Source organism: Neovison vison, chromosome 12, assembly GCF_020171115.1.
Source record: "Neovison vison isolate M4711 chromosome 12, ASM_NN_V1, whole genome shotgun sequence".
NCBI classification, from domain to species: domain Eukaryota; kingdom Metazoa; phylum Chordata; class Mammalia; order Carnivora; family Mustelidae; genus Neogale; species Neogale vison.
Window position 1 is genome coordinate 2,758,401 of NC_058102.1, and position 16,850 is coordinate 2,775,250.

The 16,850-nt window shown below is 54.3% G+C and overlaps 1 protein-coding gene across 3 annotated transcripts in view; it reads right to left on the minus strand.

Annotated features, from left to right (window-relative positions):
* TBC1D22A (TBC1 domain family member 22A) overlaps positions 1-16,850 on the minus strand; it is a 290,784-nt gene that overhangs the window by 94,852 nt on the left and 179,082 nt on the right. For all 3 annotated transcript variants that reach the window (XM_044226642.1, XM_044226644.1, XM_044226643.1), the window contains exon 10: positions 16,125-16,200. In XM_044226642.1, the coding sequence (XP_044082577.1) occupies positions 16,125-16,200 (76 nt within the window). The remainder of the gene's footprint in view (positions 1-16,124; positions 16,201-16,850) is intronic.

Genomic DNA, 16,850 nt, shown 5'->3' on the forward strand with positions numbered 1-16,850 from the left:
CATGGTCTGTCATGACAGCCGATGGCTTGCAGGCAGGGAAGGTGACCTCCACTACAGAAACTGTCCTCTCGCAGCCAGCCTGGCACGGAAATGGCCAGCTGTAAGGCTGCCTTCTGTCCGGGATTTAAGAGGGACGTAGGTGCTTTACGGCGGGGGCGATAAAACGACTTGCATTTTCCAGCAACTTGTAACCACGAATAAAAATGACTTTCGGGAATCCTATCAAAACCAGAATTTGATGGCCCGCATTCAAAACCAAGACAACTTTTTCTTCCTAAGGTCAAGGAGAATCCCGTATTTGGAAGCGTCTACTTACAATTTACTTAACTAGTCTGGGTTTGGCAATAAACCCGGAACGTCGCTCTCAGGTCGGAGGGTCGCAGAGAGAGCTTCATTAGGAGAAAATCATCTAAGTCACGGGCTCAGAGGGCCTCATGTGCTTGTGCTTTGTTACACACCGGATGGCCGTCACCACCTCCCGGGTAAACACGCTCCCCGCCTGAGCCGCCGCACGTGCACGGTCGCCACGGTGTGGGCGCTCCAGTCCCCGCACCTCCAACTGGCTCTGGGGCAGGAACGGCCCAGGATGCAGAGAGACCACGTCTCCAGTGCCGGCACAGCTGCCCGGCCTCGGCCGCCCTGCCAGCTGGAAGCACCATTGTAGGGGACCCTCCCCGGCCCTCCCGGACAGCCCGGCCGACACGGGAGTGATGATGACCTCCAGAGGCCATGAGGTGGGCTGGGAGGTGGCAGCCAGATGATCTCAGGAATCCCCTCGATTCCATGCTGCGTCTGGGCCTGCAGGAAAGAACTCCCGGGGGACAGTCAGTGTCCGCAGCGGTTACAGCCCACCCACACACATCAATAAGGTCTTGAAACATCATCTAACCCCTCTGCCCTGCAGGGGATTTAAGTGTGGCCCCACCCGCAAGCCACCAGCTCCAAGACCCTCTTGGGACCCTGCAGTCCAAGCATGGGAGGGCTGTCCCTCGGTTTTAAGAAAATAAATTCCTCTCAATCTATTCAGGGGAACACCTGAAAACAAGCTTAAATTGGGTCCGAGAGGCAGCAAGTCCTAGAGAAAGAGAGGAAACCAGAGGGGGTCACAGAGGGACCCCAAGTGACAAGGCTGTAGCCCCACTCTCCCAACACACCTCTCTGGCCTGGAAGACAGCAGGAGGCCTGACCCAACAGCGGGCTCGGAGACAATGGTGGGAGGCCCTGGGACCTGGCTCCTGCGGCAACAACTGGCCGGTGTGGGCAAGGGCAGAGCAGAGGACATCTGAGGACATCTGACAGCAGAGGACCCAGGCTGGGTCTGGGGAGCTCCGGGCCCCTCTGAGTACTGGGACACTCTCAGTATTTCAAAGCTCTGGCAGGTGCCACCTCCCCGGATTATCCTGACAACCTTTGGGGATGGCGGAAAGGACACGTAAAGACTGTCACCCCAGATCGAGGCTTCTCCAAAGAGTGCTGTCCCTGCAACCAGCATGAGGGCCAGCTCGTGGGAGAGCCGATAAAGCCAAGGGGCCGGCAGGTCACCGCGAGGAAAGGGCCCCGCTCAGCCGGCCAGGGGCACGTTCACACAGAGGCAAAACCATTCTCAGATGACCACAACCGTCAGCACTTACCAGTCACCTGTCTGCACGCCCAGTGTTTTCCTGTCACTCTCCCGGTCACTCAGCAGTTAGCAGGGGGCACGCTCTCGGATTACGGAGCTTGTCCACACGCCAGATCGCCCCCTCCCCGGATGAAAGGGCAGAAGGGCGGGGACTTGAGAGTCTCGGGCAGAACAAAGGCCACGGAGGAGACCCCCGGGGTACATGAACATGCGGAGACAGCGATAACCCACACAGACGCGTTCACCCGCTGCCGCCCAATCGTCCATTCTAAATTGGGAGCCTCGTCTGCAGCCCGTGTGGAAGCAGGTCAAAGCCTCGCAGGGTGCAGGAGCCCTCGTGTGCGGACACCACAGTAACGCCTGAACCGTGAATCCAGCACCACACCGACGAGGAGTGGGCACAGTGCACACTGGCGTCCTGCGCGCGGCTGGGAAGCCTGCAGGACGCCACAGGCACAGGCTCAACACCAGGAGAAGAGACCCGCTTACTATTTCAAGATGGCACATTAGACTTTCAGACCTCCTTCCCCTTCTCAGGCTGGCATGGCGGTGGGCACCGGAAGGCACCAGATGCCGGCTGGCGTCCCAAGAGGAGCCACGTGAGGAGCCACGTGAGGGCCTAGTGGTGGGCATCACACAGCCACCACAGCCTGCTGCCCCCAAGGAGGTCCTGGCCGCAGGCAGGCACAGGCCGGGCCCTGAGCCCCAGGCCACTGCTGGGCCCCCGACGTGGGACGGAGCTGGGATAGTTCTCCGTGTTCCACACCAAGCCAGGACAGGCAGAGCTGGAGGCGATGCGGGGCTCACCCAGCATGTGGGGAAAGAGAGGCCAGAGAAGGAGCCGGTTCCTCTGGAGGGGAGGTGGACACACCACTTTGTCGGACCTCTGGGGGAGTCACCACAGTAGCAGAGGCGATGAGCCAAGGACAGTGCCTGGGACTCAACAGGCAACTGCCAGACGCAGCTACCAGCCACGGCTGCAGCAGCCAAGCCCGGGCGTGCGACGGGCTCACCAGAACCGGGGTGCACTCTCCTAACACGTGACTTGGGGTTCTGCTGCGCTTCCTCTAGTCCTCTGATCTTCTGGTACCTGGCAGGGCATCCTTCTCCCCCACAACACAGCGAAGTATCCACGCCGGGTTTCAAGGGAAAACATATTAAATCCGCTTGGCTGAAGGAGCCCCTGGCGGCCCGGCGCCGGGCTGGCGTTGCCGCCTCCGTGAGTGGAGGGCCCTGACGTGCATGGTCCGGAGCGCAGAGGAAAGGACCACGCTCACACAGGGAAGGCCGTGGCAGGTGCGTGGACAGAGCCCCAGCAGAGACAGGGCAGCCCGGGGCAGGAGCGCAGCCCGCCACAGCACACTCTGCCTCCCGTGCGGCCCCACAATGCCACGCGGCCACGTCACTGCGGTCCACGTGTGCTCTGCCAGCCGCCAGGTTCACGTGCCTCCGGTGAAACATCACTATCATTCCAGATGCTCACATTAGCCATCCCCGGGCCTAATGAGGACGCAAGCGGGGGACAGGGAGCCGGTTATTTTTCACTGTCGCACGCCAAGTGCTCCACGGCCGGACCGACGTCGCTGATTTATTCTCTGCTCTCCAACTGCTTACCGTGTAGCAGTAATAAAAATATTTTCACTCGGATGGTAATAAAGCTGAAACTAGTTTACTAGATGTAACCGAATTCTATCTTGAAAGAATAAGTCGATTTTAAACTTACAATGCAGTCAAGACAGCTTTCAGAGAAATTTCATTAAAATCACATTTACCTTAAATTAAAACACAGAGGAGAGGGGAAACGTACAAGCAGACACAGCCACGCACACACAGGGAGAGCTGCTCCCCCGGAATGCATTCTGGCGGCTGGTTCCCTCGGGCTGGAAGGGCAGTTTTAAGAAAACGCTAACGGCCACCCCTAGTGTGCTGACACGGTCATGCTGACGGGCTCCCCAGGGAGAGGGCAGGGGGGCCGTGCACGGAGGTGGGGCACACAGGGCCCTTGGCTGCCCAGCAAGGTGAGTGTGGCCAAGCGGAGCCCCCAGACCACAGGCCCCAGCGCTTGAGGAAGTGTCACCCATCGCCGCCAGCCACCCGCGGGGCAGGACTGAGAGCAGGGATGACGGTGGGCTCCGACACCGAACGAAGCTTCCAGCACCTTCGCGTCCAGGTGCGCAAAGCCTCGCAGGGCACAAGCTGCAGCCAGAGCCCCGAGCCAGCTGGCCTCCGAGGGCACACGCTGTGCTGACCAGTGGCCACGAGAGCACGGACGGTCGAGCTTCCCTTCTCGGAAGCCCGGCAGGTGCCCCGATTTCTCTCCTCTGACACGCAATCCTGCCTTGCAGCAGCCTCCCGTTCTGCTCACGGACTGGCATTTCCCCCGCACTAAGGGACCAAAGCCCTGCAGTCGGAGGTCAGCCTGTCCCTCGGTCTGTATCCGTTTACACACCACAGCTTGCTCACTCCTCCTCAAGCCCCCAATCCGCACCCCAGAGGAAGGGCTTCCGCGTGCCCACAGCAGGGATGGAGCCTGCCCCTCCCGCCATGAGCCCAGCAGCCTCTCTCTGAGAGCCGGGCTCTCCTGCGCTCCTGCCCGCGTGACAGACCACCCGGGCTGGGGACAGCCGGCCTTCTGGACACGGGCCTGCAGACGCACCCCACCCCTGCTGCAGTTCCCGACTGGGTGAGGTGGGAGATCTTCCGTGGGGCAGCAGACATGGGAACCAGGCACAGAGTCTGCCTTACACACCAGCCCCCACCCCGACCAGACACGAGAGGCAGATCCGAAAGAGGGGAGAAGGTCCGTCCTGGCTCAGGCCCTGAGTGGGTCCCCGGGGCCCACTTCACAAGGGAGCCACCTGGGGAGTGACCAAGTCCCCCTTCACAAAGCCAGGCCCCACTGGCCACCTGCCTCTGGACCCTGTGGCTACGATCTGAGCGGGGAGGGGTGAGGACCCTCTCCCTCTCCCTCTCCCTCAGGCTCACGCAGCACACCTGTCCTTCGGTGACACTCGGTCACTGCCCCTGGGAACGAGTCACCTCTCCACTTGTGTGCAGCCCACACGTCTCCACACCACCAGCGCCCTGCAGAGTTTGGGACGCGTGTCCCAGGCCCCAAGGAGCACCTCGTGCCCAGCAGGCTGCTGGGGCACACCACGGACACACTTCAGAAGCACCCCGGGATGGACCAAAACGGAAAAGCCATCGCGGAAGGAACTACTGCGGGACCCAGAAGCTTTGGGCCTGGCCTGGGCCCGAGGCCGATGTGACCACCTCCTGGACTCAACAGCACCTTCCTGGCTCCGGCCCAAGGACGGGCCTCCTGGAGACTCCCCTCCACGGCAGGCCCAGGGGCCCCCTGAGTGCTTCCCAGGCTGCACGCGGGTAGGCAGGTGACCTCCCCCGCTCTCGGCTCCGAGGCCAAGTCCTGCCGCACCCTCTGGACACTGGCCACGCTCCCCAGGCGCGGCACACCCTCCCGGTCTCCGGTCACAGCCTGCTCTCGCACAGCTCGGAGCGAGCACCGGAACAGCTGGCCGCGGGCACGGAAGGTGCCGGAGACGGGAAAAGTGTTGCAAGTGCAGAAAACAACAAGAACAAGGACCAGAGCAGAAGCTGGGATCACGTGTCCTGACGGAGGGAAGGCGACCGGCCGGAGTGTGCCGGCCGGGCTGCCGGGGGGCGGGCGGCGGAAGGGCTGCTTCAAGCTGAGAAGGGCGCGGGGGGCTCCGCGACCCTTCCCGGCAGCCCGGCCGCAGCGCAGACCGCAAACCAGAGAGGAAGAAGGTGCGAACCCGCCGGCGCCGCTGAAGGCAGAAAGGAAGAGCCTCCCCCGACACTGCGGGCCCGGGTCACCGTCCCGCACCGCCACAGGCCAGCCATCGCAGCCAAGCTCCTGCCCCTGACCCACACAGCGCGGGTCTCCCAAGGCCCGTCCGCGGTCACTGCGAAGAAAAACCCCACCCCCCGCGGGGCAGGCAGGCTCTGCGTGACGGTGAGCTCCCCGGGCTGCCTCCCCGGGCTGCCTCCCCGGGGCCACAGCCAGCGGGTCCGCGACGACCTGGAGCAGAGGCGTGGGGGCGCGTGAAAACGCGCTCGTGAGCAGCCTCACCGCCACGTCCACGCTGAAGGCAGTGAGCTCAACCGGGGCCCTTGGCCACGAACGGGGACCGCCCCACCCCCGAGGACACGGGCGGCCCCTCCTCCGACAGGCCGGTGTGAGGAGCGTCACCAGGAGCCCCAGGGACACGGAGAAGCACGGGCTCCGGACAGTAACCACGTCACAAAGGAGCCGCGTGTGAAGTGTGGAGTGTAGGGCTGTGAGAGCCGGTGCGTGTGCAAGTGCGCGTACACACGCACACTCCTAAATCCCAAACAGCCCCTGCGCGGAGGCAGATCCTCCCCGCCACCCGGAAGCCCAGCAGCAGGGGCGGCCTGCAGCTCAGGCGCGGGTTCGAGTCTAACGTGGGCCCCACTGAGCTCAGCCGGCTCAGAAGCACCAGCCAAAACGTCGGGGCCCGGTGGGATCTGAATGTCAGTGTGTGGCACACTTACACCGAAAAGCTACAATTGGTGTGGAATTCACGTAACGGGGTGCTCCGTACTCTGGCTGGCTCGAGACCAGGCAGGAAGAAGGATTCAACCCCCGTCCCTCCCAGGCTCTTCCAGGCTAAGGCCAGATGTGGCTGGCGTAATGGCCACAAATATATCAGGGGCATCACTTGGTTCTCCTCCAACAACATGCAATTTCGTTCAGATCCGTTAGCGCTACAGGTGTGACACAGAGCAAACAGTCCCACTGGGGCTTCAGAGCTGACCCTCTCCTGGTCCGAGAAATGTTCATCTCTGCTCGTTATCACAGCAGGGAATCACTAGGTTGCTGGTGGAAACTTAGGATTTTACATACAAAGATCAGTCAGCAGGGAACAGACTGACAGGCACCAGGAACACTGAGCACATGCTCTTACCTGTGACCCCGTCTCTCTGCTGTGACTGGCGCACCCAGTGCTGACCTCCAAAGCCCAGGGCTCTCCGTGAGCCCCGGGTTGGGGATGGGGGTGCACCCTTCCCCCGGCTCCGGGCTGTGCCGCAGCACAGCACTGGGTTTGGCCAACGAAGAACAGCACAGTTTCAGGAACCACTTTCTGTTGGAAGCGTTAAGAGCCTGTGAGAACTCCCCAGAATCCTTTTCCTTCGTCCCAGGACCTGGGCAAGGGTGCCCCCGAGGGCGGACGCTCCCTCAGACTGAGTCCCAAAGCGAGAGCCGCGCAGGACAGAGTCGCAGCCAAGCTACGAGGGGCGCACTGGCCGCTGAAGCTGCGGAGACGGGCCCGCTGTCGGCCAGGTCCTTGCCGAGCCCCGTGACCCCCACTGGGATTCCCGGCCTCCACCCCACATGGGGGTCCGCACTCAGCCACTCAGAGTTTGGTCAATGTGCGTGTTCCATGCACGTCCAGCGCCAGGCTCTGGGCTCCCACACCGTCCTGACGGCTCAGCTCGAACCCGTCCCAAAGCAGCGGATGACACGACAGCGTGGCTCAGAGTCTGGAAGGAACGGACGGTGGCCACCAGAGGAGAAGGAGCTGCTGCTGACCAGAAACGAAAAGTGGAAGGAAGGGAGACACCGCCCATCCTGGGGGTGGGTGCGGAGGGGCACCCGTAGTGACTGGGCACTGCCAGGGTACAGGGACTTGGGAAAATCAGCACAGCCTCCAACCTGCAAAACCACCCCAATCCTTAGCCCGTACTGTCTGGTGCAGGCAGACCCTCTCGCCCAGCATAGCTGTGCACACACACACGCACACACCCGTGCACGCACACTTGCATATACAGCACACCTGTGCTCACGGGTTCTCCAGGCTCCACAGAGAACATTCCAGGCTCCACAAGAGCAACCACACCCTCTAGACCTCCAGAACGCCAGCAGCCCCACAGGTGCACCGTGGCTCCTGGTGCGCGGGAGCACGGGAGGCACATGGCAGAGGGCGGAGGGTCTCCGGGTCACAGCCAGGACAGTCCGATGCCTCCGATGACTGCGGGTACAGGGAACCCACTGGCGCTGCTGTGGACTGTTGTGAACTGCGGCTCCACACAGCCCCTCCCAGAATGAGTCTGGCCACCGCGCCAGGGACAGAGAACTCTGGCAAGCTAGAGGACCGTGAGCCACACCAAACACCGGGGGCTATCTATTTCTCCCTGAGATCGAAGAAGAAATGACATCTGGTAGCAGATTAAGAAATAAAATAAATGTACGAGCAAAATTTAAAAAGCCTGAGATTGCTTTTTGAATAAATGACAAGCTCCCTAACTAAAGCCTGAGATCCACCCCTCTGCGCACTGCCGCCGTCCCCCGTCAGCTGGTGCCCAGACTCAATTCAGTCTCCACACTTGCACCTGGATGGCCCCAAGGAAACACTCCATGTCCCTCGGTCGGGAGGGGCCGCTGGAGGCTGACTAGCCACAGCAGGAAGTCATCTGCTCTGGAGGCTGCTTCCTCCACTCCAGGGCCAAAATAACTGTTTGCCAGGAGGAAGAAGTCCCCATCCCTGGGGAACACACACCACCAAAAAAAAAACATGTGACCCAAGACTTCGGTTCAAACAGGACAAGCGGCTGTTAGAAATGGGGGTCTGCTGAGGTCTTCATGGCCACTCATCCAGGAAATCCCAAAACCTTTCTGATTTGCCAGGAGCCAGTGCCCTGTTCCACCAGACCGCAGACCTGCAATCAGCCTTTTCCTGTTCTGGGACGGATTTTCATCTTCCCAGCGTGGTTCCATCTGGTTCTAGTCCTCCTCAGATACCCACATACCCTTTCCCCTTTTCCACAGACTTTTTGCACCTGACCCTCCCCACGGGCTGGGGGTGGGTGGGTGTTCATTTGCCTACTTGCGGGGGATTTGGGTTCATAGTCATTACCGTCCCTACTTACGCTACAAGAGTGCTCTCTGCCGCCTTCTTGATGCGCACGGTTTCTCAGAGGGAATGCAAACAACGCACATTTGGGTGGCCTGTGCAATGCCAAGGTCAGTCCAGACCGGCATGCTTGCTGGATTCCTGGAGTTATATTCTTGCCGCATGTGGAGGAGACTTTCTCATATTTTTGTTGAGAAGTCAGTTCTCATATAGCTGTTCTTAGAAAATAATCTTTGCCTCCAGCTGCTTTAAGACTGTGTCTGTCGTATAATCAAACTTCACGAGGATGTGCTCACATACAGTGTTCCCATTAGTAATTCTCCTCTGGACCCAATGGTTGTTTGAATCTGTGAGTTGGCGCATTTTGGGACTTTGGGAAAATGTCTCCATCGTTATCTCTCCAAAGTCTCACTCATTCCCTCTCTTCTCCTCCTGTGACTCCACACACACCACACACCCCTCGGGCTTCCTGACCACACCCTCTCCCTCTAGATCCCCTACCTTCTGTGTTTTCTACATTCTTACTCTCCAGGTTTTATTAAGGCTCTTTCCTTCCAATCATCTTCCAGATCACGCATGTTCTCTGTAGCTGTGTCTAAACACGACGTTTTTAATATGGTTAATATGGTTATCGTATTTTTCAATTCCAAAGATCGTATTTGGTCATTTTTTCAAATCCCTTCTGTAAAACTCCAGAGTTTCCTCTACCCCTGCAGACATAGTCAAGATTATCTGTTTTTATTCCTTCATACACAGAGATAAGGATAATGGTTTCAGGGTGTATGTCTAAGAATTACAAAAGCACAGCATTTGGGGGGCCAGTTTCTGATATCTGTTGCTTCTGTTTGGTCCACTTAAAGAGTTTTGAATGGGTGATAAGCTTTGACTATACGCAGATCATTTTCTTTTGAAAAGTACACCTGTTTGTAGAAACAATTTCATTTCCGGTGACTTCCTCTAGTTAAGAATCTGCTTGGCTTCTCCCAAGCACTGTGAGTGCCCCCGGAGAGAAGGACCGTAGCTGAGTTTCAAACAACCCTGGTCCTCTCAGGTGACAAAGACCAAGATTACCAGACTGTATGGAGGCTGTTTCACAGGTCTTCCAGACTCTGCTCGGTCCCAAGAAGGTCATGGGCCTTTCTCACATTCTCTGCCCAGGGCAGCTAGACCGTCTGCTGTGGGAGACTGTGCGAACAGCAGCTCGCGTTGGATTCTTCTTTCTGGAGCAGCAGCCTTTAGTGCTGGGCTCACCTCTCTGAGCAGCAGCGTTCTCCTCGAACGTACACATGGAGTTTTGTCTTCTTGCTGGTAGTTCAGCGCTTTTAAGAAATGTGTTTCCTGGGGCACCTGGGGGGCTCAGGTCATGATCCCGGGGTCCTGGGATCGAGCCCTGCATCGGGCTCCCTGCTCCCTGAGAAGCCTGCTCCTCCCTCTCCCGCTCCCCCTGCTTTTGTTCCCTCTCTCACTGTGTGTCTCTCTCTCTCTGTCAAATAAATAAATAAAATCTTTTTTAAAAAAGAAAGAAAGAAACGTGTTTCCTTTTTCTTTCTTTCTCGTTTTCCTTCCTTTCTGTTCTCCCCCTGGTCGCTACGAGCTTCACAAGGAATCCTCTTGAGCTAGTTCTGGTGTGTGCAGGGGCAGCTTGGGCGGAAGCATCAGACCCACCAGCACTTGAAGCGAGGCCCGTCGCCCCGCACCTTGTCCTGTGTTCCGAGTTCCGTGGCTCGCGTCTTCCCCACTCATTCTGAGGGAGGTCCTTCCGCTTGTGCCCCACACAGCACAGGGGACTCCCCTGGGTTCTCATTAGCCACCCGAGCTGTCCCGAGACACATCACTACCCCCGCCCAGCACACGGCCCCTCAGGCCGCTGCTGTCTTCCACTCCGCTGGGCTCCGCCACAGACAGGCTGGTCTCTCCTCACGCAGGGCACCTTCCTGCCTCCAGCACACACTTCTACGAAGGGCTTCAGGCTAGCAGAGAAGGGGTGCAACCTACTCAAAGCAGAACTTAAAGGTGCTTTTGAGAAATCCTTTAGTCAACCCTCTCCACTACAAAATAAAAGGACGATGCTGGCTCTCTGAGGGTCTCCCCTCACCTCCCCACTGCGCTTCCCTCCGTGTCCGCCCCCAAACCCCAAGATCTTGGTTCTCCTCCCCCTCGCCACTCTGTTCTTCACAACACAGCTGCGGGACTCCAGGCTTCCTGAACTTTACAGAGCAATTTGGCTCTTTTCCACACTAGTCCTCGCTGAGCCATGCCCATAAAAACCTCACCTTTCTGTTTTCCTTTAACTTTTACCCATATATTTAAACTATTAAAAAAAAAGTTCACCCATTTTTCCCACCCCAGCCCCCACCTCTTGCAACCACCAATCCCTTCCTTGCATCCGTGAGCTTGCTTTTCGGTGTTTCCATCTTTTTCTTTCTTTTTTTAGGATTGCACATACACGAGAGATCGCACAGGATCTGTCTCTCTGACTTATTTTCCTTAGCATAATACTCTCGAGGTCCGTCCGCAATGCTGCAAACAGCAGGATCTCCCTTCTTATGGCTGAGTAACACTCCTGTGTGTGTGCGTGTGTACGTGTGTGTATGTGCGTGCGCTACAGTTTCTTCACATGCTCCTCTGTCAGCGGACACTCGGGTTGTTTCTGTATCTTGGCGGGTGTAAACGATGTCGCACTCAACATGACATGCACGGATTTCTCCAAGTTGGCAGTTTTCATTTGGTTCCGCTAAATCCATGGACGTGAAACTGCTGAGTCACATGGTGATTCCATCTGTAACTTTCTGAAAAACCTCCATCCTGTGAGTGGCCGCACCAGCCTGCGTGCCCGCCCACGGCACACAGGGGCTCCCTTCTCCGGAACAGCCGTGCTGCTAACGGTGAGACGTACTAGCTCATCGTCGTCTGGATTTGCACTTCCCTGAAGGTTAATGACATAGAACACCTTTCCGTGAGTCTGCTGGTCACATGCAGGTCTGCTCTAGAAACCCGTCTACTCAGATCTTCTGTCCGTTTTCTAATCAGATTTTTTTTTTTTTTTTGGCTCTTGAGTTGTAAGAGTTCTTTATATGTTTTGGATGTTAGCCCCTTATCAGATATATGTGACTCGTGATTATCTTCTCAGATCTAGTAGGCTGCCTTTTCATTTTGTTCACGGTTTTCTTTGCTGTGCAGAATCTTTTAAGTATGATGTAGTTCCAACTGTTTATTGTTTTTTCGCTTTTGACAACAGATGCAAAAAATCATAGCCAGGACCTATGTCAATGAGCCTGTGTTTCCTGGTACGAGTTTGAAGGTTTTAGGTCTTATACTCACGTCTTTAACCCACTTTGAGCTAATTCTGTGTATGGTATAAAAGATCAGTCCAGTTTCATTCTTTTATATAAATTTTCCCCAATACCATTTATTCAAAAGACTGTTCTTTCCTCATTGTATATTCCTGATTCCTTCGTCGTTAAGTTATTTGACCATACATGTGTGGGGTTATTTCTGGGCTCTCCATTCTATTTCATTGATCTACGCGTCTGATTTTATGCCAATACCATCCCGTTTTAATTACTATTGCTTCGGCAACACAGTCTGAAATCGAGGCCTGTGATGCCCCAGCTGTACTCTTCTCCCTCATACGGCATTCTCTGTCCGCAGAGCCTCCTGTGCTTCCGTACATATTTTAGAATTCTTTATTCAATTTCTCTAAAAAACACCACTAGAATTTTGATAGGGATTGCAGTGAATCTGTAGATTGCTGTGGAGAGTCTGGGCCTTTTAACAACATTAATTCTTCCAATCTATCAACACCAAATATCTTTCCCTTTTCTTTTCTTTTCTTTTCTTTGGGGGGGGGTGTTTTCTTTAACTTCTCTCATTAATGTCTTACAGTTCTCAATACATAGGTCTTTAACCTCCTTAGTTAAATTTATTCCTAAGTATTTTATTCTTTCTTGTTTTTTAACTTTCTCTTTCTGATGGTTTGTTATGAGTGTAAGGAAATACAACCGACTTTTGTGCACTGATTTTGTATCCTGCAACTTGACTAAACCCATTTATTAATTCTAACAGGTTTTCTGATGGAGTCAGAGGTTTTCCATACATAATATCCTCTTACCTGCACATAGTGACAATTTTACCTCTTCCTCTCCAATGGGGATGTCCTTTCTTTTTCTTGCCTAATTCCTCTGCCTAGGATTTTCAATACTGTGTCAAAAAAACAGTGGTGAGAGTAGACATCCTTGTCTTGTCCCCAACGTTAAAGGAAAAGCTTTCAGCTTTTCAAAGTTGAGTGTAATGTTAGCTGTGGGCTTATCACAGATGGCCTTTATTGTGCTAAGATATGTTCCCTCTATGCCTATATTCTGTTAGGAGTTTTTATCATAAATGGATGTTGAATTTTATCAAATGTTTTTTCTATGTCTACTGAGATGATCCTACAATTTTTATCCTTCATTTTGTTAATGTGGTAGACCACACTGACTGCTATGCATCTATAATCCAAACCATACTTGGATTATGGATTCCATAGTCCAAATATGCCTGGAATAAGCCAAATTTGGTCACAGAGTGTGATCTTTTTAGTATATTGCTGAATTCAATTTGCTAATATTTCATTGAGCACTTTTATACCAATGTTCATCAAGGATACTGGCCTGTAATTTTTTTTGTGTGTGGCATCTTGGTCCGGTTTTAGCATCAGGATAATGCTGGCCTCGGATACTGTGTTCAGAAGAGTTCCTCCTTCTTCTATTCTTTTGGGAGGGTTTGAGAGGATTGGTATCAATCCTTCCCTGAATGCTCGGCAGAACTCACCAGCGAAGCTGCCTGGTCCTAGACTTGTGTTTCTTGGGAAACAAGTTTCTTGGGAAACTTGGGCTTTCAATTACTGCCTCCTTCACATCAGTCTCCCTGCTAGCCCGGGGCCTGGTGTTCCGGTCCTCACCTTCACTATGATTCAGTCTTGGCTGGTGGATAATCAGAATTTCCTACTTCTTCCCAGCTGTCCGCTCTGTTGGCATATACTTGTTCACAGCGTCTTTAACGACCCTTTCTGTTTCCGTGGTATCAGCTGTAATTACATCTCCCTTTTCATTTTTTATCTTATTTGAGTCCTCTCTCTCTCTCTTTCTCTCTTTCCTGGTGAGTCTTGCTAAATGTTTGTCAACTTTGTTTCTTTCTCAAAGAACAGGCTCTTTGTTTCACTGATCTTGTCTAATATCTGCCCAAGTCATTTATTCCTGCTCTAACCGGGGGCCTCCTTCCTTCTACTAGCTTTGGTCTTCATCGGCTCGTTTTCTAGCTCCCTGACAGGTAAAGTTGGGTTGTTTACTTGACGCTCTTCTCATCTCTCGAGGAAGGCATTTATCACAGGAACCTCCCTCTTAACAACTGCTTCTGCTGCGCCCACTAAATTCTGGTATGTCACTTTTCCATTTTCATTTGCCTCAAGGTATTTCTGGATGTCTGTTTTGCTTTCTTCTTTGACCCTCTGGTTGTTCAGCAGCATGTTGTCTAATCTCCCCATGTTTGTGAATTTTCCAGTTTTATTCATGCAATTAACGTCACTGTTCTTAATCAACAAGCCCACGAAGAAGTGTTCCTTCACCGAAGGGCCGAGGAGGACTGAATCAATGCCGTCCTTCCGAAGTGCAGACAGAACGCAGTGGGTTGTTGTTGTTTGTTTGTTTGTTTGTTTGTTTTAAGCAATTTTTCTTCCTAACATATCCTGCCCTTAATAAAATCTTTACAGTCCCTGCAAAAGTTCCTAGTACACAATTTCTCTCTCTAGCGGGTGAGGGATGAAAGCGGGGAGTGTGGACTTCCCACAGCGGAGGTTTGCAGGAGCTCTCCCAAGGGGCTGCTGGGGGGCCTGGGTGCCCCGCAGCCACAGAGCCCAAACCCTGTCTGCTGGGTGCACTTCCTGCTTGGAAAGCTTGGGCATCTAAGGTTTCATCGGAAGAACAGACACAAAACGGCTACAGCGTTTCCATATTTTATGTATCTATTACATAAAGGAACCTTCTCTGTTGTGAAGAACGGATCCTTTAAGCCAAAAACTGCAGGCCGGAGGTACCTTCCTCAGAAATTGCACTGAAAATGTGATTTACAAAAAAGCACAGCTTGGGCTGGGACTGCTCCAGTCCCTGCTGCTGCTCTTTTGAACCGTCCAGCAAAGGCACAGTGTGCTTCTTGCCGAACCACAGCACCTGAGAAAATCCGTTCCAGCGTTGCCCCAAACCATGGCACTGGTACAAATGAGCACTAACCACGACTTCCAAACCTCCACGGAAACAGAAAATACGCCTTCTAAGGGACAGGAGGGGAAAAGAAGAACCTGCTCGGGAAGTGTAATTCACACCTACTGCAAATCGTAGTTCGGAGAACGGAGAATGGGGTCAGTTGCGAACCCGCTAAATGGGGAGAAACCAGCAGCCTCCCCGAGATCTCGCCGCGAGGCAAAGAATAAACGCGGTTCCACAAGCAGGAAACATACCTCGAGCAAACAGGTTGGAAAGCAGCGAATAGACTGAATGAAATAAAGTATTATTGGGAGAACCGTGAAAACCTCCGTACAGAAATGAGGTAATAACCATTAGATCCCTGGTCGAAAATCAGATTCAATCAACCCACAAAATGGCGTTTATAATTTGTATGACTGCATTTTATAATGTCATTCACAAGTACCCGAACCAAGTGGCTTTCTGGGGAGAGGATGACCGGAGTGAGGCGGCGAGGGGAGCAATACGCCGGGACGCAGTGGCCCGGCCGGAAGACACACCCCTGCGGCGATGCTGGAAGCCAAGGACGATTTCTCTGCACGTTCGGCAAAATCACCTGCCGGGCTCACACGAGGCCCTCCATGCTAGGGCCCCCTCTTCTCGCACCTCACCACCACCCGGTCGGTGCCGCAGATCTATGCCTGGTTCTGCTTGGCATCACTGCGTTAACGCTCTGTTCGTTAATGTAACAAACTATCGGGAGACGGTGCTGGGAATGGGCAGGCGTTATCTCCCAACTTCCATTTAATTAAACTCTGCTATTGCAATATGACAATCAGCACATCACAGGAGAAATTATTTTAAGAATGAAGGTAAATGGTATTTCAAAGCCCCCACTTAAATATGAAAGCGTAATCTAAAACGGCCAAACACACACTATAATTTTCCTATAATATTAAAGATTTTATTTCCAGACTTGGTAATTAATTGGATTCCATGGAGAAATTATGCCAGCATCCTTGATAGCAAAATGATGCACAAAGACAGGGAACAGTGTGCCAAAGGACAGCCGTAAACAACCATGCTGTCTCCCAGATTATGACCATCATCGGGCTTAATAAGGAGTGAGAGCTGCCCGCTCCTGGAGCGCATTCATTACTCCCTGCAAAGCGCCTGCACTGAATTCTGATTATGTTGCCTTAATAAAAACGAAGGGGAGAGGCTCCTGCTCCAGTGGCCCCCCCAGAAGAAAGCGTGGCCCTGGCCTGCGGGAGCCAGGACCCCCAGGCTGAGTGAGGACAGCATCTCGCTAAGGAGAGGCCAAGTCCTGGGCCTCCCACCACCTCCTCCCGGGCCCACAGGGAGCAGCTTTACCATCAATCCGGCTCACGAGCTCTTCCAACATTTTCACCTTCATCTGAATCCCAGGCTGGGCAAACGTATAGTTGTCCTACGGGAAAAATAACAGCAAATATCATATGCACAGAAAATAAACACATAAACCTTCCAGAGGGGAGAAGAAGGCGCAACAAAGGTGAGCGGTCTCACAGCGGGACGAATTCACCAACGACCCGAGCACACGGCACGAGGCCCCGTCACAAGGGCCCGCCCGCAGCACAGTCCCATCTGGGGTCAGGACCAGGCCTCCCCAACATCAGGGGGCGAAAACACCTGACTCGGGGACCATCTACCGGAGCATCTTTTTGCGTAAATGCAGACATTTAACGTTCACGTGGAACAGAGTGTTTATTTTCTGTGCACGGGCACGGACAGCCCCTGGAGAAGTGTGTGCCGGAAGCCATTGGTGGCCGCCACCTGGGTCGCGGGCACTCGCCGGGGCTGAACTCACCAGTGCTGACAGAGCAGACGCAGAACAGCGCCCAGGCCCGGTGCTGAAGGTGTCAGCGTCCCACCCCCAGTCCCAAGGCCAAGGACGCAGCCACTGCACAAGGAAAGTAAGACCATGTGACCACTCTCCGTGAGCCCAGATGAAGGAGTGGATAAACCGAGACAGGAAAACAAGGGTAGGTGTCCAGCCGGATGAGTCCTCGGTCCAACAGACCTGGAAAGGAGCCCCGCTCTCCTACTCGGGAACTGAAC